Source organism: Cyanistes caeruleus, chromosome 3 (assembly GCF_971803275.1).
Source record: "Cyanistes caeruleus chromosome 3, bCyaCae1.hap1.1, whole genome shotgun sequence".
In the NCBI taxonomy this organism is placed as follows: domain Eukaryota; kingdom Metazoa; phylum Chordata; class Aves; order Passeriformes; family Paridae; genus Cyanistes; species Cyanistes caeruleus.
Window position 1 is genome coordinate 14,702,275 of NC_141703.1, and position 23,086 is coordinate 14,725,360.

At 41.0% G+C, this 23,086-nt stretch overlaps 1 protein-coding gene across 4 annotated transcripts in view; it reads right to left on the reverse strand.

The window, feature by feature from the left end:
* CNKSR2 (connector enhancer of kinase suppressor of Ras 2) overlaps window positions 1–22,604 on the reverse strand; it is a 207,617-nt gene extending 185,013 nt beyond the window's left edge. For all 4 annotated transcript variants that reach the window (XM_086879915.1, XM_086879914.1, XM_086879917.1 and 1 more), the window contains exon 1: window positions 22,103–22,604. In XM_086879915.1, coding sequence (XP_086736041.1) covers window positions 22,103–22,166 — 64 coding nt within the window. In that variant the 5' untranslated portion in view covers window positions 22,167–22,604. The remainder of the gene's footprint in view (window positions 1–22,102) is intronic.
* Window positions 22,605–23,086: the final 482 nt, after the last annotated feature.

Sequence of the window (23,086 nt, forward strand, 5' to 3'; positions counted from 1 at the left end):
TGATCTTGCACTGCATCAAATTCATCCTAGTGCTGGTATTTTACTTCATCCCCCCATTGAAGAACAGTAATTCCTTAAAACTTTCAGTTCTTTTAGAGTGTCTTTCCTAACTCGAACTATTTTAGGAATAAGAGGGCTTTTAGTAATAAAGCATGCATGAAGTTAAGCTCTGGTAGAGAGGAAATGACAATTCTAATGGCTGTATAGATAAGGTGCAATTCTCACAACAGGTTTTGCTCTGATGAAGTTCCCTTCAGAGATGGTTCTCTGCACAATAGCCAGTTTCAGACAGCAACAGACAGACAAGTAGAAAATCGAAAGAATATCTGACACTTTATATTAATAGCTTCCTATCAAAATTTCAACAAGTTATTGGCATAGTTTTGAAAAGAAAAACATAGGACATGCAGATTTTTGGGATAGTACTTTTTAACAAACAAAGGAACCCCGAATGTTAGGGTGAAAACTATGGGCAGAAGGACACTCCAGAGACTTTTGACTGGAGTGGTTTTGCAACGCACTGCTCCATCACCTCAGGCAGCCTTTCTTGCAGCCAGTTAATAGGACTCATCCCTGAATACCACTGCCTTTCAGCCAGTTGTCATGTTTTCAGCTGAAACTGCAGCGTTTTCATCTGCAGACCACTGCCACAAAAAAAGTACTATGGTTTCTGCATAGCAATAAGGTATGAGTTGGCAACACCTGAGCACCAGTGATGCAACCTTTAATAAATAAAAAACTATAATACTCTTTTAAATACCACAAAATTGTGTTCATAAGACTATGTAGCCAACTTGTGGTTACCATCAGACAAGAAAATCTTAACCATATGCAAGATTTTTGCAAGAACCCTAAGCACCATTTTCAGCAGATGGGTACAGAGATCCTCTTTGGATGCCTGTTTGGAGAACCCATCTTACCACTGAGCTAGAGGCTACATAGAGACCAGGTAAGCTCTACCTATATCAGCATCACTCTCATTTATTCCTTTCCCAACACCATCACAAGCAAAAATTCTCCTCAGCACACCTGTTACTCTCCCAGCCCAAGCCACTCCCTCTCTTCTTTAGCTCCTCCTTGTAACCTTTGCACGTAAATAAGAATGGAAAAACCAGTTTATCCAAGCATCCATTTTTTATCCTTCCCTCTCCCTGCATAGCTCCAAGGTCAGCATCTCCTGCAGCATGAAGCTTTCCTAAGTGGCAGGAGCTGTATAGCAGACTGACAAGAGTCTCAAAGATTTAGCTGCTGCATGAGAGCTGCTGCTGACATTAGCAAAGCCATCCAGAAGGGCATTACTAGTTTTACCTCACTGATGTCACTTGGAAAATCCGTGACTAGCAATAGAGGTATCAAAGGCATCTTCCAAGTTCCAAGCTGGCAATGTTGTGGTGCGCTAGAACCAGAGCGAAAACTGTGCTTGTTCTACACAAAAATTCAAACTGTGAGCAGTCTGTAGGGATCCTCCCTCCTTGTCTGGAGAACTGCACCTCCACCATTTGCAGACAGAATTATATAAGCCAGTCTTTGGCAGACAGAGCAGTGCTTTGACCTCCAAGCATTCAACAGGAGATGCTGTTAATGAAATTATTTTAACCCGCATCGTGGAGGTAGGGAGTGATTTGCTAACATGTGTCTCACAAAGTCTGAGCACCACATTACTGCTGGGACCATCTTCCCTGATACAACTTGACACTGCAGTCATATGTTAAGCTCTGAAGCATCTGTTTCATAATAAGCTGTTATATGCTTGCCAAGAATTGAAGCACCATGTTTTTGGATGAGTACTACTAAGTTGCAAGCCATAATTTAATACTCATCTGACATTGATGATGACCCAACATTTAATGGAGCTTAATGCTCTTTCTGATGCCACTGATTAAATTATTGCTCAGTAGTCCAGTTTCATAATCTCCAATTTGCAAGGAAGCAAGACAGATATACAGGCACTGTCTCCTCTCACATCAGTGAATCAGTTTACTGGCAGGGAAAGGTTCCCTAATTGAAGTTAAAGGTAAGTACACTATAGTGCATCATTTGTCAGTCAGTACAGGATTTTGTTCAGATGCTTTAAGCCAATTATATTATTATGAAAAAGAGAAGCATGAAGTATTCCCAAGCACAAGGGGAAAATATGGGTAAAAGCCTTGACCCAGCATGTGCAATGACTTCATAACATCCTGAGCACTGTCCAGGAAACTCATTCCTCTGGCCAACAGGAGTTTCTATTCATCTTCTCCCTACTAGGTTGTTTAACAGTTTGGTCACCACTTAGGCACAGCTGTGCAAACAATCTTTCAGTGTTTGGCCTGATGCTATTGAATTCCATCCCAAAACATCTCTCCTTTCTGTGCATAGGATGAGGAAGGCTAGTTTGGACACAGAGGATTAGAGGCTTTCACAGCCCAACTTAAATCATTAGATCCTAAAATTTTTGAGTTTTGAAAAAATTTTACCAAGTAAATTAGCAAGACTAAATGTATATCTAAGACAGCTGGTAGCAATTGCACTTTCTAAATCCTCTCAAAGTCTATTCCCATCTTGAGGAAAAAAAGCACTCTGTGAAAGCCTAAACATTTTAAAAGAACTAAAAGCAATTAAACAAAAGCAATGAGAAAGCAATGTTTTTAAAATGCCTTGGATGAGAACAACTAGAAAAAGTTTATGAGGGTACAGGCATAAAAAACAACAAATGCTATTTTTAGCTTCCCAGAAAGTAAACCTTTCATCCTAGATAAAACAGAGGTCCTTGCCAGTACAAAAGTAGTTTTAAAGGACTATTCATTATTACATTATTTTCACAGCTACTGGCAACCCAGAAAAATACCACCCTCAATAAAGTAACTAAGGAACAACTACATGCAAATTGAATGGTAGATGCTAGCACAAATGCAGTATTAAAGCTGCAGAAATAAAAAAGTCAAAATCAGAAAATCCCTAGAGTAAGATTTTCAAGGTATACATACCACAGCTACACTGTAGTTCTCAAATATGGGCCTCATTTCTGAGACCATCCACAATTTTAACTTCTAGACAGTGAATACTCCACTGAAACTAAAGCTTTAGTTAGCAGAAGCACTAACATTTTATGTGTGAGCTTGCACATCTTAAGTGATGAAGTTTTAGTTTTAGCAGGAAGTTGTAGAGCTACTCATGTCCTAATAATTTAATTTGAATTACTGAAGGAATATATATCAAGTCTCCTAGAAAAAAATGTCATTACCTTAGAATATTGTGAAAATCTCAAAAGCATATGCTGAGATATTTTTAAAAAGCTTTCCCATTAAACACACCTTACTAGAAAGTGTTAAATTATAGAATATATTCCAAAATTAACTCTGATACAGTTTTATACAGCCATAAGGCCTATTGATTTTTTCCTTAATTTCAGCTTTAATACTGGCAAAATAATTAAATTCTAACTTTTTATGAATTTGGTCTTCAAGAATTTTCCATGTTAAGGAATGGCAAAACAGAATGTATTAGAATAGATGTTAGAATAGAATACATATAGAATGTATCAGGCAAAAAAAATCTGCAAGTGTTTTGAACATTACCAGCTGATAATCAAATTTCAAGGATTTCATCTCATCTCTTCAGAATATCTCAAATCCTACCATACTGTCTATAGGAAAAAGCTCTCCAGCCCAAAGCTGCACTGAAATCTCAAGAATCAGGGTCTCAGATGTCTTCTTGTGAGGTGCTTGTAACATCTTACAGTTTCTGACACCTTCAGATGCTTTGCCAAGGATAAATGTATGTTTAGGATTCTACAAGCTGTGCAGTATATACAATCCTTCTTCCCTTTTGTAAAGAAATGTTTTCTGTATCGTCAAGCCCAGAAAAGTATTTTTATTTCTAGTAATAACTGACCTTTTCTTGCTTGCATCTTACTCCCCAGTTTCACCATCTCCACTTCTTACCGAGCTTGCATTTCAGCCAGACCTGCAAAGAGTTTTTTTTTCATATCTTTGTATGAAGGAAACTAAGCTCCAGAGAGGAGGTGATTTCTTTTCTGTAAACCCTGTGCTCATGACTCAGCATCCTTTAAATGCCAACAGAAAAATATACCCCACTGGTATGAAGGAAATACATAACAAAGGGTTATTTTTCATGGTCAGGTTTCACAGCAAACTTTATCATTCAGCATTTATAGGAAAATTGTCTATTTTTCCTGCATCTCAGTTCTTCCCAAGACCTTTGACTGTAGCAGTCATCACCTGCAGTCTACTCACTCTTTCTCCATGGGTGGCAGAGGCAAAGACAAGAAACAACATCTCAGCCTAGTCTGAGTGCATCGGTAGGAGCAGGAACACCCACAAGAGTCACGTCTCTCTCATACCCAAATTCTCAGTACAAACCCACTGCTCTTCCTCCCCTGCCCACGCCTTGCAGTGCAAATACCTTGAGTCCCTCACAGCATCCCTTCCATCTGGGGAAGACTTCAGAGTGACCACTGAAGTGACTGTCTCTACCCAACCCCACCTGATCTCTGCTCAGAGCACCCTCATGCTGAGCAGCCACACACTTGGAACCAGGGGAGAAGTTGTAGGAAGCCACAGCCCCATCGTCTCTCTTCCACTCAGCGTTTCAGCTGCCTCCTCCACTGCCCTTGGGATGGGATGCCATGGGGATGCCATGGGGATGCCATGGGGATGCCATGGGGATGCCATGGGGATGCCATGGGGATGCTATGCCACACACTGCTAGCTACAGAGCTAGCTGCACACTCCTAAAAAGCACAGCTGGCAGAAGTCATCACAGCAGCATGAATTCACTGTGAAGACATCTCCTGACACAGCTTCGGACAGATCTTGGCTATTCAGAAGAGCAAAGGGAAGGATGGGGGTTGGTTAGCAAAGTTTAACTGATATTTTCCATAGCATTCCCTTCATAGTTCCCTGGAACATACTATTAAAAAATGGATGCTTGTTTTTATCTTTCAATATGATTCTGTACTTCTAGAACACAAGTAGTTATATGAAAATTATTTTGATTAAATGCTGATTCTGTTCAGAGAAACAGATCGCAATTTAAGAAATCGGTCCTATGATTATGGACCCCTGAAAGAAATAGCTGCTTTATTTTACTGGAACCTTTTGAATAACAAGCTGAAAATATTATAAAAGACTGTGCTTCAGTATTTTGAAGATTTCTAAGACTTATCCATTTTCCTTTAATCTATAATTAAGAGAGCTCCCTTTTAAACTTAGAAGTCTATTCCAAATTGCTTTTTTAAGAGCTAACTAGTACTAAGGAAGAGAAAAGCAATTCAATGAATGTGTCACTGCTACAGAAAACTGCTGTGTCACACTTATATTTCATTAAATAGCAGACTTTGGAAGATGAGGAATCAGCAGTTTCAATCATGATTAAAAGTTCCACCTTTGCACCACACGCTAGACTTGCCCAAACATATAGAGGCAGTAAAAGGGGACCTTCTCAGCTTCTACATGACATGTAGAATTATTATGCTACTATTTTCAAGAGTTTAAAAACATTATTTAAGGGTGAAGAAAATGTAGTTTTCACAGGGCAGTAATCTCAATGACAGAAATTACTGCATCCCAAGTAAAATTGCTAAAGTACAATTTTTTTCACTTAATTACAATTTTTTTTAAAGCATTTACTAGTGACTACTGCTAACAAGAAAAGACATGGTGATTAAATGTTTCATGTTCTTTAATAGCTAATCTGAAGTGCTAATGAGTGTTCAAAACATAACAGAACTGTCAATTGTTACAGACCTCCTCACTACACAGTGGAGCAATGAATAAACCTGACTATTGCTTGGCTTCAGTCAGAATCAGAACATCTCAGACCTGGTGGCTTAAGCACTGGTGACACAGAGCAATTCCTTTTAGGACTGTCTTCCACCAGTCTTACAGGTGTCACACAGGTGTCTCAGCTCACACCTACCTGCTGGGAAGGCTCTCACTTCCCCCTGCTCCACACAGTCCAAGGGTAGTCACCAATTTCAGAACCTAACTCTAATAAAACCAGAATATTGCTACCACCACCCTTCCCCTGCCTTCTACAGATCAACCAACCTGAAAGAATTCTCCTTGTTAATGGTGGGACTTTTATCACCCCCTTTCTTTGAACGCAGGCCTGTCTCACATGCCTGGCAATTTCCCCTGGTGAGCACATTAATAACCCAGGAATGTTGTAAGGAGACTCAGGGTTGTGGCAAGAAATGTCCCCCTGGCTCAGCACCAGAGCCACCTCCAGCACTGACCCTGCTACCCTCACCTTGCTCCCACATCAGCAACTCAGTGCCCATGCCAATAATGCCAAAGAGAGACCTAGGAGGACCTTCTTTTAGTCCCTCTACCAAGAGGAGGAAAGCATCTCCACCTGCTCTTCCCTGTAATCCACCTTTGGCCTATGGTAAGTGCCAGGAGTATTTGTCATCATATTCTACCATTAGGAAATAAAATTAGAAAATCAGTGTATCCTTTACACACTACATGCTGCACCACTTACTTTTGGTTTTCTGTAATTTCTATGCCATCATGCTTTTCCTACCAGTCTTGATGTCTTAATATCATGATTTTTTTTTAATGCAAACTCAGAAACTTGAACAGTTTATTCTCAAACTGCAAGATAATATAATTTCAAATTTTCCTTGAGAAAGTCCATAAATACCCATTAAAATGTTCTTTTTAAAAACATCTCTAATACTGGTGCAAATAACAGCTAGAGCTTACCAGAATGTCAGCATTTACTACCATTAATAGTGAGTACACTTGAGGACCTCAGCTGATATTTTGAGTATACTGTACAGACTCACCAAATTATCTGGTACACTTACTTCTCTTTAGAGTACATTTAAAAATCCTTGAAATCCTATTATGGCCCAACTCACAACTGGTGACTTACTGGGCAGTGTGTACAGAAGCCACACCTGCCCTTGGAATAAACAGGCTGCAGATTCACCAAATAGCCACTGCAACACCACGTACCAGCATTTTGTCACAGCTCTGATATTTCTCATAAAGCTTCAAGGAACTTCTAAACTAAATTTTGGTGGTACATTTGTTTATTTTCCATCAACACAAATTTGTTCTCCAGTGTCTTGCTTATCAATGTAACAGTAATACCTGCTGTGCAAGATCAAACCAGACCTACAAGTTATGCCAGGCAGGAATTTTATACTAAAGGGTTTCCAGTTGCTTGAAATAATCAGATAATCTTTATAAAACAAAAAATGTGCAGTATCTTTTTTTCTGTCTATTCATACATTGCCTCTCCCTCTTTACATACGATAAACTAAGTTATACAGGGCCTACATTTTACAGAGCCCAAGCCAAGAGGCACCCATTCGGTTGCTTTCTGGCACCATGCCTCTTCCAACATACTGGGTTATGAATTATAAACAGTCTCTCTCCTACATTCAGTCAGAATAATGGTGAACCAGATGGCAAAATGTGATGGCTTCTGCTTCTCAGCCAGAAGTATGAGCTATTACCACTGGGTGACCAGTTCTCTTCCTCCAAATCACTTACACAGCTATTTACTTCACTTTGTCTGGTGCCATTCAGGCTGCAACATCCTCTTTACTCAGGGATGAAGAGAGGTGCTTACTTAAGCCCTCCCTCATCCTTTACTTTTGGGCAGGTGGGGGTGGTTGGTCTTGTTTTTAACACTCCTGTACTTACAAAAAGAATCTTCATTCAGTCAACAATAAACTGAACAGAAAGCAACCTCATTTGTGAAATCTTAAGCCACCAATAATGACTTTTTAACATTTCAGTGTGCTAAAGAATATGCATTGTCATGACCACCAAAGACTTTTTCAAGGGACTGCTTGACAGCAGGGACAAAAGTTAATGAGGTTGTTAATCCTCAATCTATCCCACAGCTTTTGGCAAAAGATAGGAGGAAAAGTGTGGTTTGTTTAGGAGGTGGCTCAGTCTTAACAGCTGATGCAGCTTCCCAGGCGGGTGAAACTCCAGTCTCAAATCAGGAGTGACAGGCAGCACAGCAGTCTTTGAGTCCCACCTGTGCACACTCAGATTTGTGTGGGAGAAATGCGAGCTCTGCAATGAGGGTACCACAGAATAAACATACAAGGGCTCAAGTAATTTGAAAGACATCAGCCCCACTGAGGGCCTAAGAAAGAACAGACAGCCCTGCCTCTTCACTAAAAAAAAAGCATTTTTCCTTTTAAAAAAGGTTACTAGAAAAGGATTATGGCATTGTAACCATTTCTTTATTTACAAGACATTCCCAAGCTTCATGTATCAAACTAAAGGTCACTCAACTTAGTCCCCACATAAGGTAGAGGCATTCACACAGGCAGAACAAACTGTATCTTATGAAGCTAAACAAGACTGAAAATATATTCTCTGTTAATGATTAACAAAACTTTGTATTTTCCAGTATTTAAAATGCCTTATTACTTCTAAGTTATACACGTCCGAGACAGCAGCATCCTACAAAACCAATATCAACAAGAAATGAATCTGTCAAAGTGCAAACAATTTCTGCCTAACAAACAGGATACACAGCAAGTAATATAACTGTGGTTTTAATTAGCTGGGCATATAAAGCTGTTACAAGACAAATTTCTTTCATTAAAAAAAGCAGACAGTCAGTTAGAAATGCTTCAGTGCACCAAAACTGAAGATGACATAAGACACTAAACCTTCTCCCTCCCCTGTAACAAGGAGGAGCCAGAGTAGTATCATCCAAGCAGCCGGTGATGAGCAGCTCCATCTCCTGCTACCATACTGGTAACTCCCCAGAAATGCCAACAATAAAAGGGGTCCAGCAGTACAGAGGAAAAAAAAATTCAGCAGTAAAAAGAACCATTTTCTGTAATTCGGTTCAGACACTTGGGATAAGAGTTTCATTCAAAATTAACTGTAGGATATTCTAAGTTCCCCAGTATTGAATACCAATGTTTTGTGCATTGGTCAAAAATGGTAGCATGGTACCCCATAGCATATTGAGGATACATTATTTTATATTGTAAAAAAAAAAAAAAAAAAGTGACAAGAATATGTGTGTATGCATGGTAGACCTTTTTTCTCCTCTCTGCTTAAGGAACTGCTTTCCATATCATACATTGCATTCCAACATAAGGGTCCCATTTTCTCCCCTGCACCCCAAAGAAGGCCTGTGCCAGCTGCTCCTTTTCCCAAAAGCACCAGGGGCAACATCAAAAACATCAGCAGACAGTCCACTGCACATATTATTAGCAGAAGACTTAGCCTGCCCAGGCCCAAGGAGAGAGACTCGGGCACTTGAAGACAGAAATTAGACGCCTGAATTTAAGATCACAGGGCATGATTGCAGTAAGTTTTGTCTGATCAAATTAGGATGGAGACAGACACATCCTTGCCTCCAGATTCTGTTGTTGCCAACGCCACCCTGGGCACACCAGCCAGGTTGCTCAAGGCATTTAAGAGCACAGGGAACCTTAAGCTCCCAGCCCTTGCACCCAAGATTATTAAAAGATTCTGGGTAAAATGAAGAATAAAACACAGACAGTCCTGGAAGCAAAGCTGGGATCCTTGCAGCTAAATGAAGATTCATTGGACAGCAGTTTCTTATTTCTTAAAGTGGTTTTGTGAACAGAGATTACAAGATATTGCATGAATGCTGGATTGTTCCCCTTCAATTCAAAACAAGACATTGTTCTGGGATGGGAAACTGGTTTCTGAAAAGACAAACATCCCTTCTTGCTTGTTTCATTAAACTGGTAAAAGAAAATTAAATTCAAATTAAGAAAACTCATATTCAAACTGATCCACTGGAGAAAAACAATTGATATTTATGTGCTGTTGCCACTTTGCACTCATTACAGGGGCTAATGTTTTGCAAGACATCTTTTAAACCTTCCTAAGCTTATTATTTACTGTCTCCTGACAAGCATGACTTCATTTCATGAGCTGGCACACATCCCATTGTGAGAATCTAATCTTTAATAACATATCCTAATTAAATATGCACATTTAATTCAAAAACCAATAGCTAAAATTCAGAACAAAACAAAAAACATTCATTTGACTAAACAAAGCAATTGGATTAGAGTGCACAGAGCAAACTCAGATATTAAGTCACATATGTCACAGCAGAAAGTCATTAAGGGAAGGGGAGAAAATGGGTAAAAAAAAATGCCCAAAAAACCAATCAGGCAGACAATTCTTTATACCTGACCGTATCCGACCTCTCTGAATTCCTAGCTAGCTTACTCCCCATCTGTCATATGATAATAACTTTAAAAGAAGCACATTTAAGAACTCATCAGAAGTTCAAGTCAATTGTTCTTAGCATGCTTATTTCCACTGAAGAAGGCTGTGTTCTACAGAAGCCACAAGGATTTATTCTTCGCAACACTCACGGCATAATTTCACCATTAAACTTTACAATATTTTGAGTGGTTCCATAGTGACAAATTAAAAACAACAAACACAAACAAGAGCAAACAAACAAAAATTTTAAAAATACCTCTTGAGATTTAAATACCAAAATCACACCAACAAAAAAGCTACTTCTATCTATTTGTCCATTTCTTAATCAGTGTAATCTGGAAGCCACTTTCCTTCTAGTGAGTACAGTCCTAACATTTGACATTACTGAGATACTTGGAACTCAAAAACTTTGAGTTACAAGTTTGTGACCTGCTATAATGCTTTCAAAGACTCTACTGAAAGAAAATTAGATACATTTGTAATTCAATAAACAATTTTACTGTTGATTGAGATTAAACCCCAACACCCATCAATCTTTGCCTTCAGAGATCTCATTGTAATTTTTGAAGTTTGATTTAGTAAGATTTATCAAAACAGTATTCTGGAGGAAACTCCTCATTGTATTTGAAAACACAAAACAAGAGAGTAAAGGCTTAGGGTTTACAATTTTAATTCTCAGGATAAATGCAGGTCAACTACCTACACCACATTGCTGAACACAAACAAAGCGAGAAAATCTACTGAAATTATATTACAATTTCTAGGTTTTACTTAATCCTACCTGACTTCATACATGCCCAGATGAAGAGTTATAAAGACGTTCATTTTCCCTTTCAATCTAAAATGTCACCATTCCCACCACAGATTGCAATATACTGTCAATTGAAGAAAAACATTTTGTGAAGTTCTTTCAAATATATTTTTAATAACACACTGGGCAGCAAAGTTTGTATCCAGCTTTACCTTCTCTCGAACTAGGAAACAAATTAAGTTTTGGGTTTTTGAAGGGACCTGTCACATATTGAAGTTCTATTTTCAGTTACTCTATTACGCAGAGGACTAATTCCTCTAAAGAGGAATTTGCTCATATCTGCAGAGGTGAAAAACATTCAGGACACGCTGTTCTGCTGTCCCACAGTCACAGCAGTTGGATGCCCAGGCAGCCACCTATGGAACATCACAGCACCCCGCTTTGGAATGCAACAGTGCAGGAATATCCATGAAGCCCCACAGTCTGCTAAGGGAGGCAGCCACCAGAGGCAGGCATTAATTGCCCAGTTTGTTCAGGTCTACTCGTTTATTGCTCATTAGCATTAGTTTCCTCCAGTTTGTAATTGGATAGTTCAGCACAGCTTACAGTGAGCTGTGCAACAACAGATAATTTGCAAGAGAGAAACTAGATGTCCAATAACAGGAAAGGGGTTTACTATCCAAGACAGTTCAACCAAAATACTGGTGAGCTCCTTGTAAACTAACTTTGTAGAATTCTAGCAACTGAAAAGATACTACCTTTAGACCTCTATAATAGATTTAGTCTTCTGTTCATCAAGCAAATACTACTCAGCAAATGGGATTTTCACAGAAAAGTGATTTTTGTCTTGTTTTGGTTTTTCCCATAACCTTGAACTGGTAGACTGTCAAGACCATTTTCAAATACTGATATATCTCCACGTAAGGGAGATGGGGACCAAGGAAATGGTGCCAGACTGTTTTCAATGGTACTCAGCAACAGGACAAGAAGCAATGCCCATGAACTAAAACACAGGAAGTTCCACCCTAACATGAGGAAAAACTTCTTTACATTGAGGTTGGCAGAGCACTGGAACAGGCTTCCCAGGAAGGATGTAGACTCTCCCTCACCAGGGACATCCAAAATCCAGCTGGACACTGTCCCATGTCACCTGCTCCAGGTGACCCTGCCATGGCAGGAGGGTTGGACAGGATTATTTCCAGAGGTGCCTACCAACCCCAACAATTCTATGAATCTGTGAGATGGCTACCACTGCTTCATTGCCACAACTCTTCAGCTGTCTTATTTAAACCAAGGTAGTTATTAGGAACACCAAAACCAGTTTATGAAAAAAATAACCCACAACAACAAAAAAAAAATCCAAAAAAATCCTATCAAACCAACAAGAAAATATGGTAGTCATAGGAAATACAGAAGCCTTATGATTACATATACAACATTATATTTTCTATAAATGCAAACAGTAGCTTCCCATCATCCATTAGGCATTCAAATGCATTCTCAGTAATGAAATTTTTTCTAAAGCACTCAAAATTAAAACAGTCCTTTGAAGGCTATGAACTATCCAGTTCTTTTCAAAAATGAGTTTACTTGCTCTCAAGACATCCTGTCATAGACCTGTCTTATTTTTCTAATGATAATTGTCCTATGCCCTTCAAATGTTCAGATTGACACTTACACATAATTTTTTTATGTGCAGTGATTACACTTTCAGGCTGAACCTCTGTCAAATCCACATGCAGAGCATGACAAATTATTCACACTACACTGTGCTCTTGGACTCAGTTCTCAGAAATAGGCTTTTGACCCCAGACTGCACTGAACAGCTAAGATGCGGACAGTTTAAAACATACAATGAAATAATGACTGAAGCAACAATAACTACATCTTTTGAAGTCCAGCATCCAACAGTGAAATTACAGACTGCTGGTATTTTCAAGAGGACTTGTGGGACAAAATACTCAACACTACATCAAAAAGCATTAAAAGAAATTTAAGAAACATTAAGACCCCTCATTCTAGCTTAAACTAGCATATACTTTTATTTGAAAATATTTGAAGATTGCAACATTTGAAATAATTAACACCTCTTCAAAAGAAGTAAGGACCATTTTGTCATCCTGCATTTACAGAAAATTTTGTAAACAAGTAGAAGTGGACTACCAAAATAAAAAAAAAACACTAACACATATGGTTTGGGCTCTTTTCATATTAGCTCTAATAAAATCAAGTCTACCAAAAAGAGCCATTCTTGATTTCTGAAGAGAAATGGAGACAAAGGGCACATGGTTCTATCCATGATGATAAAGCAACAATAAACAAGACAGCCAGAAGTCAGCCAGTGCTGAACACTCAAGAAGGTACTTTTTGGATATCTCACAAAAAAGTCTTTCACACTCCACTCAAACTAAGCAAGAAAATTGTTACTTGTTTGGTGTTTAAAAGGTGTACACAAAGCAGGACAAGTGCAGGTTCACGACTGTTGAGTGTACACAACTTAAGATGGATTTTTTAGAGAGCAACTTCTACTTTGTGTTCAACAGATCCCTCAAACAATATTTCTTCAAACAGAAAAATCAGAAACAAAACAAGAACAGCACTGCACCTTTTGAATCAAACTACCAACCATACAAAAGTAACCAAAAATTTACAAAGCAATTAAAGAAAGTAAGGCAGGCACATGTCAGTAATGGATATCGATGAGGGGAATCCAGTTACAAAGATTTTAATTATTAACATGGAATTTAATTAGCGTGCTACAGCTAACTCTCCCACTACTATGAAGCAAGCCTTCAGCAACCACACCTGGTCAAGATCTCAGGTTGGCATCGCATTAAAATGACTAAGTTTTCTTGCATTCCCATGAAGGGTTTCAGTGTTGAGTCAGAGGGAAGAATGCCATCTAGTGAATTACTCAGACAATACTGGCACATTCCACCTATATTTACCTGGCCTCAATACAGAAGAAGGATTTCTTCATCTTTTATTGAATCCTGAAGATTTTCAGGAGAGAAAGGAGAAAAAGAAGGAGGAGAAAACAGGGAAAACATACCTATTTAAAAATAGGTCATTTACAGCTTTAGCTACTGTCAACTGGTGGATCTGGCCAAACTAAAAATAAATTCTACACTTTAACAAAACCAGTAATGCTATCAACTTCTTTACAGCTGACAATCATTCCCTGTGGGAGGAAAGAGCCCTTCAGAGATGAGCCTGCCAGCTGCTCAGCTCTATACATGGGTATGCTCATCCTTCCAAATACAAGAGGCCAAGGAGAGGTCCCAGCATCACCCACGCTCATGGACCACCTCAGCTGCCACCCCAATGCTCCTCCAGACTATTTTGGTCAGCTGACACAGGAAGGTGTCGCTCCTTCATGGCACAGCCCCATCAGCAATACCTGAAGCTCTGTGAAAATGGCTCGTGCATCTCTGCTGGCCACCCACACCCCACACCAGTAAAATCCTAGCAAAGGAGTCACCACAGCATTCACAAAGCCCAACTCAACATCACCAAATATAGACCCTGTTCCACTTAAATCAATGGACACTTGAGGCTGATGCGAGTCCTAAACCTTTTATTTTAAAAGCTACTTGAACCTTCAGTTTAAAGGCTCAAATAATTCTCATCAACATTTTTCCCTCTTCCTCACACAACAGAAAAAGGTATCAATACAAAAGTACAGCACTTTACATCCAACGATATTAAAATAATACACTTCAGCCGAATATAGCTTAATTAAGGCTTATTCTGGTGCACTCCAATATTAATTAATAGTTTACTTGGAAATTCCCACCATATGGTACTGTAGCAGATGTTAATCATGTAAGGCCAAACACTTTGCAATTACTGTTCTAGCCACTTCATCTGAGGTACCAAGTGCCCTAAATTTCTACTTAAAGGATAAGCTGGAAATGCCAAACATCCTACAAGATGACATCCACAGCTATTTTCTTCAAGATAATATTATCTGGCAGATAAGTAGCACAAAATGGGGCAGATATTTAAGCCTCCAGTACTATAAAATGACTTGCTGTAGACAGTGCTGAACTCCCTTTGCGTAAGAGAAATGCCTGCACTGAAAACCTCAAGGAAAAATTTATTTTGTCTCCCAGCTATCTGCTAAACCCCATACATAGGGAGAGCAAAAATGTGTTCACAAGTGGATGTGCATTAAGCATTCTAGATTTTGACTGCCCCAAACCCATGGATCTGTGTCTTCCAGCCCTTCATCCTCCAACTGCAGGAAAGGAACATCGTGAGGAGCAGCAGATGCTTGCTCTTGGACAGTCTGCTATTTTAAATTGAAGAGGAACTGCCCTGATGGGCCTGTCTCCTAACAAGAAACTGACTGTGCCCTGAGCTGGTTCCTGTGGCATTAGATTTCTTATAATATGAGCCTAATACTGAGCTCCCAAAATTTTTCTTCTGAAAAAATACAAGTCATTTCCATCTCCTTACTTCATCTTTTTAGAGAAAGCAAATGCATTTGAAAAGCTGGAAGAGATCAATAAAGAAAATGTGGCCTTTCAGAATTTCCCAACACAGTATTTCCAGACAGGATTTTTTAACAAGGTACTCGGGAACTCTTATTCTTCAGCATTTGTCTATTCAGCTTCTAAAGCGAAGGTTTGAAGTATTAATTAAATAATTTTAGCAGTAAGTGTAAAAGCACAGATTTGCTTTATTTGGATTTAAAAATCTAAAGTTGTTATCCTGATGAAGTTGGGCGCTACAGGTGATCCTCAGTGCAGCTATGATTTAATGAGGATGTTGTAACTTCTTGGGGAAAAAAAAGTATTTACACAGAATGGAAGCCTTGAAGAATTAGCTCTTTCTTCTTGTTGCGTACCTTTGAGCCTATACAGGGAGAAATTTCTCAGGAAACAGCTTCTCCTTATTTCTCTGGAAAATGGTAACAAATATTACTACTGGAGTCTGGAAAATACAGTACAATCAAAAGCTACAGCAACTTAGCTGAGATTAAATTGTTATCTACACTTTTGCAGATCAGACAGAAAAGCTAGACCATTTGTCAATTTGGGGTTTAAAAGATAAAACTGCTTGTGTTATTATTGCTGGAGTGCTTAAAGACAACTACTTGCAAAGATTCTAAAAATACATCTGTATATATATTTCAATCCTCTCATCTGAAAAGTGATCTGGTTTATATTGCTGCCTTGCAAAATTCTTGACACCCATTAACCAGAACAGGCATTTGTAAATTGTTTGGTTTAATAATGAATTGTGCAAATAAATTTGAATAAGATCAAAATACAGAGCTTTACTGAACTGTTGCAAAAAACCACTTGAGAAAACATATTGTGAGGCCATATTTAAACCAACAGATGTTTCAGAAATAGAACAATATGTTCAAACAAAATAAAGGTGTAAATGGGCAGTGCTAAAAGAGCTTCACAACACACATTAATTTCAGTAGCAACTGAGATGACCTCATCTAGGAAAGCTCCCTCCTAAAAAGATCATAAATTTAGAAATGAGTTCTGATGTTATGCTTAAAATTTGGCTGCATGAATTATTTTCAGAGTGGCTGCTTATGTAACATTGCCTTTGCTATGGCAACACCCAGCTGTTAGGCTTTGACACATCCCAGTTGCCATTGCAGTTTAATTTTCTGCTGATAAACAATGGCAGGAGAAGTTTTCTAATCACAAAGATGCTCTAAAACACATCATTGTGATTGATATGGTGGCCATTGATACTGCTAAATCTCTAATGTCAGAAGGGTAAGCAAAAAGTGAGAGATCCACAGGAAAAATAAACAAACTAGAGAGAGAGATCTTTAAGCACTGCTTTCAATACAGTTTTAAAGCTTGAGTCCTTAAAACTAAAGTTTGGAATAGTGCAGTTTGACTCTTGACTACCTGTCTTCATATAAACTCCCCTCTCCAAAAAGTCCCTCACTTTGTCTGACTGAAATTCTTGTTACATTCTTAAAGAGTAACTATATATAAATTAAAGATGTTCATCAAAATTAAACTCCAGCAATGGATTATTTCATATTTTTCTACAGCTTTTTTTTGCTAGGCATTACAGGAAAAGTCATAAATCCATTTAATAGCATCACTTCAAAGCTAATGGAGTACTACACGTACCCTCTGATACTGTAAAATTTCAGTTTGCTTTACATTGGAGAAAGAAAATAGCGGTTTAATGCTGACAAATTGTAAAACGCCTGATCTATTCCACATATGGCACTTAGCAATGACTATTAAGTTGATGACTATTCTGACGTTCATCAGTCACCTACACACACTTGACAAGGAATCCAAGTTTCAGAATCCAAGTGTTTTTCATACTCTTATCCAGCTTTTTTTTTTTCCCTGAGACAACTTATCCTTTTATTAATGGATTATTAAATAGTATTTAAAATCCATATTATTTCTAATAGTCACAATTTTTAAGGGCCCCGCCAAGATCAATGTGAAGGGAAGTAGCGTAAGAAAGAACCTTTAACATAATAGACCACTAGAAGAAAAACTAAAAATGATGGACAAAATTGAAAGCTACAAATAACGCACACACATTTGTGGAAGCACACCTCCTCTTTACCATACAGTGCTCACATGCCTTTAGCACTGCAGTCCATCCTACACTCCAGAAAAAGCTCCCCCCTAAACTCAGTCCATGTCAGAGTTAAGAGAAACCCATGGTCAAAAATGAGGTTAGTGTGATAGTGACCCTGAATGCAGGATTCACCCTTACTTTTTTTAAGGCCTAAACTGATTTGCTAGATCCCAGTGCTGTGAGAGAATTTGTGACTTCACTGATGAGTTTCCCTGTTGCTAACTAATGGTTCAGGAACTGCAGCAGAAAGTAGGTGCTGCCACAGCAGTCCTAGGGCTCTGCATATGCACGAACAGGAGTAGGAGGATCCCCATGGCAATACTTTTTTTAAATCATCATTAAGTATTGGAGTATTTAGTGTCAGAGCATTCCCACAAACTAATGCATTTTTTTGGTGAATATAACACATCATTCCCAGTACACCAAGTGGAGCACATTTGTTGGCAGCCCGTGATGACTTTGCAAACATACGTACCGCTGAAAATGGACACGAACTTCAGCACACAGAGCAGACAGAAACAGCTCTCAAACCCATGCAATGTTCAATCATACAGATGAGGAACTTTGGCACTCTGCGTTCACTTTGTTAGCATGTTCCTATTTCTGTTTCTCTCCCCTCAGTCCCAAATATTTGCATCCTTCTAAACCCTGTTAGAGTAGACTTTATAGAGGTAAAAAGCCCCTACTCCTTTAGCATCAGAAGCCTTTAAAGGCAACCCCATGCCTTAGATGTCAGCTTCTTGAGTATGACTACCATTACAACAGTTTAAGCTGTATGAGCTTCACATAAGCCCTATGAGCTTATGCAGCTAGCAAAAAATAAATATTAAAGCTTTGTTAGATGAAGTAATATTGATTTTTTTTTTTCAGGTGGACTGCCTTTTGGAACAGATTTTGCCATTGAGAGATTGCTACTGAACTAAAATTAGAATAATGTTAAAAGCAGCAAACCCTTATCAAAACACAGCAATCATCAATAACCTCAGACCAAAGAAATTAGATTAGAAGACTCAATTAAAAGCATCCTAATGTTTGGTAAGTAACTGAGTGTCTTTAAGTGTTCTCAGAGCCTCAGAAAACCAAAATACATCTGGCATGTTCCCCTCCTGAGTGAAAGCCATGACACTCGATGACGCTTGCCTATGTAACACGTCAACGTCTTGAGACACAGCAGTGGAATCCACACGTGTCCTCCAGAGAGGAGGCAGAGGAGGTGGCTGACACACTTTCATCTCACTCAGCCGTACAGGACCTTTAAAATTTGTACTAAATACATGAAAAGCACAAAAAAATGGTTTGAATCAATTTAAATATTCATTTTATCCTCCATGTACAATATGCCATCCTGTGGGACAGACGAGCTAATCCATCTACGATTTTTCCAGCTCTATGACACTTACTCTTCCACTCTTCTTCTAGGATTCACTTTAAACCCTAGAAAACTCATATGCTGACACAGGCTCTCCTCACTTTGTCCCTTTCACTTGCGAAGTTTTAACTGGTACTTTGGTCTAGAACTTCTTACTGTACACATTTTCACGGTCAAAATTTAGTTACTTATTTGTATAACCAACTCCAGGAACAGCCCTGCAGCTCAGCATCATCGGTATTAGGCCATTACAGGGATCCACAGACAATGGGGACATCAAGGAATTAAATACTGACAAGATACTGGAGAAAACTGCACGTATTCCATGAACACCCAGCCTCGAGCCTGTTCCTTACACAGACATCCAGCCCAGAGCTTGGCACTTCTATCTAACCCCTTTGAATGGAAATACTTTCCCCACGATCATTTCTCACATCTTATAATTTCAGGCCCAATGCTTTATCACTACTCTGAGCAAAATGCCACTGAGGTAATGGCTCTTTTGCCTAAATAAAGAATTCCAGATGAGGCCTTTAACTGCAAATGTTCAGGTCATACCAACAAGAACATCACAAAAACACTGAGAGCAATAAAATCTGAAGTGTTTCATTTCCCCTTACTTTAAGATAACTGTAAACAATGTTGAATAATAGGATTTTCCTTTTTCAAAAAAGATTTTGCTTTGAACATCAAAATCTATTTGGAAGAATTCTCTTTACAGAGCTGCTCTGAGGAAGCATATGACATAGCATCCACTTCAAGGAAGAGGTTAAAACCAAGTTCAACATTTATAATTCTTTAAAATAACCCCCAGTAAGTCAGCAAACTATTCTCACAGCTTGAAGTTTAATGTAATTTATGCAAGCCAGACTTGACCATTGCTAGTGCAAACACTGCACTCCTCCCAAACTTCTCATGACAGACACATTCATCAGTTTTACTCATCAAACTGTCTTGGGTATCTCTTAAAACACAAATAAGCTAGAAAGAGAATTTGCTGGAAACAATGGACTTACAGCATAAGAATATTTTTCCATAAGGATTTCAATACCACTGTTTGCAACACTACCCATTGTAAGTAAGGAAAACAAAGTTGTTGCAGCAAAGATCACTTGACCTTATCCTCTACCATCCTTCCTCCAAACTCAGCAAGGTGTGAGCCATCAGACAGGAGCAAACCTGCTCCCAGCTACTGGTCATACTCGTTTCCAGGCTTGACTTTTGAAACCAGAGTGGCTACCTAGGAGATTTTCCTCCAAGAGGTAGGTGCTTTATCTCCTTGCACTACCTAAGTGAAGGTTCATGTGCTACACAGAATACAAAATGAAGAAATGGAAGCATGAAGCAACATATATGCATTCACTCCGTACAAATGAAAGTCCTCCAGAGAAACAAACAAACATTCAGGCAAAAAAAAAAAATAGGTTAAACACTAAAAAGCAGGCTTTGTATTCCAGAAAGTAGGCATGACTGCAATAACTTTTTTTTTTGTAAAGCTTACATTATTTCTGAAAGATCTACAGCTCTGAGGGTTAGTCACAGGTTTCTAACTGCAAACCCTTATCCAGCAGCACAATTTCTAACAGTACCATTTAGTCTGTTCTCAAATTATCAATTTGATAATAATGTAATACAAAAGCAGAGCATGCAATGCACTTCACCTATCATTTATAAAAAGTATTTGATGTACTACATTTTTTTGGTGTTTTAAAAATGCATTATCTGCAAATTCATTATATTTATGTATTCCCCAAATTATGAGGAAGGTATCTGAGACACTGATTAGAAAAATGTCCTACACAGTAGTTTTATTTTAAAGTTAAATTGTTGGAAGCTAAATTGCTGTAAAAAACATTATGAAGCTGAAAATTGTTTGCTCTTAATATCAATCATCTGTAGCTCCTTCAAGTTTTTATTAATATTTACTAATTTCTCAGGATATGAAGTATTACATCATTCTTTTTGATTATAGAGAGAGAATACAGAATATTTTAGAATAGAATATATTTTGTCTATAGAGAGAGAATGCTTCCGAAACTGCAAAACTATGTATGCTACTAAATGCATACATAACTCGCCAGCTATAAATGCCAGTATTGAATAACTGAACACATATGCTATATGCCTGAAATTTTAAGGATTATGAAACTGTCACATTGGTATCACACAGCATGTTATAAAGAACTCCCACAATGTAGCAGTTGTTCAAAACTTGTACTCGTCCGGTCATTCTATCTTATAAAAAGATATATAACACTAGATGGTGATGTATTCAAAACACAGCTGCAGCCTAACTTAAAGGTAATCCGAAAAAGCCCACCCCAAACACACACAAAAACCATACAACAAAATACCTTTTCACATTACAGCATTAAAGCCACGTCAGGATGGCAAGCACACAGAATGAAAGAAAAGCGTATCCAAAAGGTCCAAATTTTATTCCCATCAGTTTATTTGAGGGGAGGACAGGTGAGGGAACGGGAGAAGGGGAGCGGCGGAACAGCCGCGCTCAGCCCAGAGCCCAGACCGTTGGTGCTCCCTTCAATCCCGGCTCCTGAAGTGCAGTCCCCGGGGAGGGGGACGGCGGCCGCCCGCCGCGCGGAGCCCCCGGCCCGGCCTGAGGAGGCCCCGCCCGGCACGGCGGCTTCCCGGCAGCGGGGGAGCCCCGGCACCCCGGGGGCGCGGGCCGACCCCCGGCACCCTCCTCGCGGGGGAGGTCGCAGCCGTGTCCCCCCGACCCCCAGCACGGGCGAGCGCTGCACGTTCGGCTGAACTTTTATACGCGAGGCGTTTCGCTCCGCACCCGCCGGGAGCAGCCGGACACGCTCCCCGCGTCCCTCCGCGGCTGGGGGGCGGCTCCATCGCCACACCGCGGTCGCTGCCCGGGAGCACCCGGGGCTCCCGCGGGCACAGCCTCGCCTCCGCCCCCGGCCCCCTCCCCGGCTCCATGGGGGTCGCCAGCCGCCGCCCCCTCTCTGAGCCCGGGGCAGGGGGGGCAGCGCGGCCCCCGGCCCCAGCGACGCGGCCCCGACGGCCTCCCGCCTTCCTTCCCAACCCCGACCAAAGCGTGGCGGCAGCCGGCGCTGCCGGGAGGCGGGATCCCGGCGTGGGGGAAGCCGCGGAGCTTCCCCGCACCTGCGGAGCGGGGATGGGGGGTGATGGGAGAGGGCAGCCCTCGCCACCACTCCTCACCTTTCATCCAGTCGACGACCTGGCTCGGCGACCACTTACTGACGGGCTCCATGATGAGGGCCATGGGCGGCTCGGGGGCGCGGGGCTCGGGCGGCCGCCGCTGTCCGGGCGAGGGGCGAGGCTGTGCGGGGCGGAGGGACCGCGCTGCCCGGAATCCCGGCGGCGGGAGGAGAGAGCCGCTATATCCCCGCTTGCCTCCGCTCCGCTCGCTCGCTCGCCGCCTCTGTGCCTCTCTGGGGATTTCAGTTCATGTTGCCGGCTCGGCGGGGAGGGGGAGGAGGAGGAGGAGGAAGGGGGAGAAGGGGGCGGCACGCTCCGACGCCTCCCGCCCCCGCGAACCCGCGGGCAGCGGCGGCGGCTCCCGGCCCCGCCGAGAGGTCGGTCCTGGGCGGCGGCGAGCGGGGCACTGGCTCGACTTTGCCCGCTCGGGTGCTCGGCGGCTCCCGCGGCTCTCCGCGGCCGCGGCTGCCGCGCCGGTGTCTTTTCTCCTGGCGGAAATGACGAGGCGGCTCCTGCCACCCGAAAATATCTCCAAGTGAAATGGGAAGCGACACCCGACGGCTGCCCGGGGCGGGGGGGGGAGAGCCGGGATGACTCGCAAGGTGCCGCCGGCGGCGGGAGGGGGGTCTGGGGCGGCGGCAGCGCCGAGCACCTGCTCCCGGCGAGCCGGGCAGCGGGGGAGCCTGCGGGGGAGCGCAGCCAGCGGCACCGAGCTGGCGCTTGGGGTGTGGGTTTGTTGGATTTTATTTTCCCTGAATTAAGCATCCCTGTGTGGGCGGGAAAAGTATTTTTTTTCTTCTTTTTTTTTTTTTTTTCTTTTTTTTTTCCGAGAGAGCGAAGCCCGGCTGTAAAACGGCAGTGATGGACGGTGTCGCCGGGCGCCCCGAGGGAGCCGTGCCAGCAGCACCGATGGGGTGACGGCATTTGCCCGCGGTCTGCGGGCGGCACGGGCAGGGGAGGGACGGCAGAGCAGCTGCACCTTAT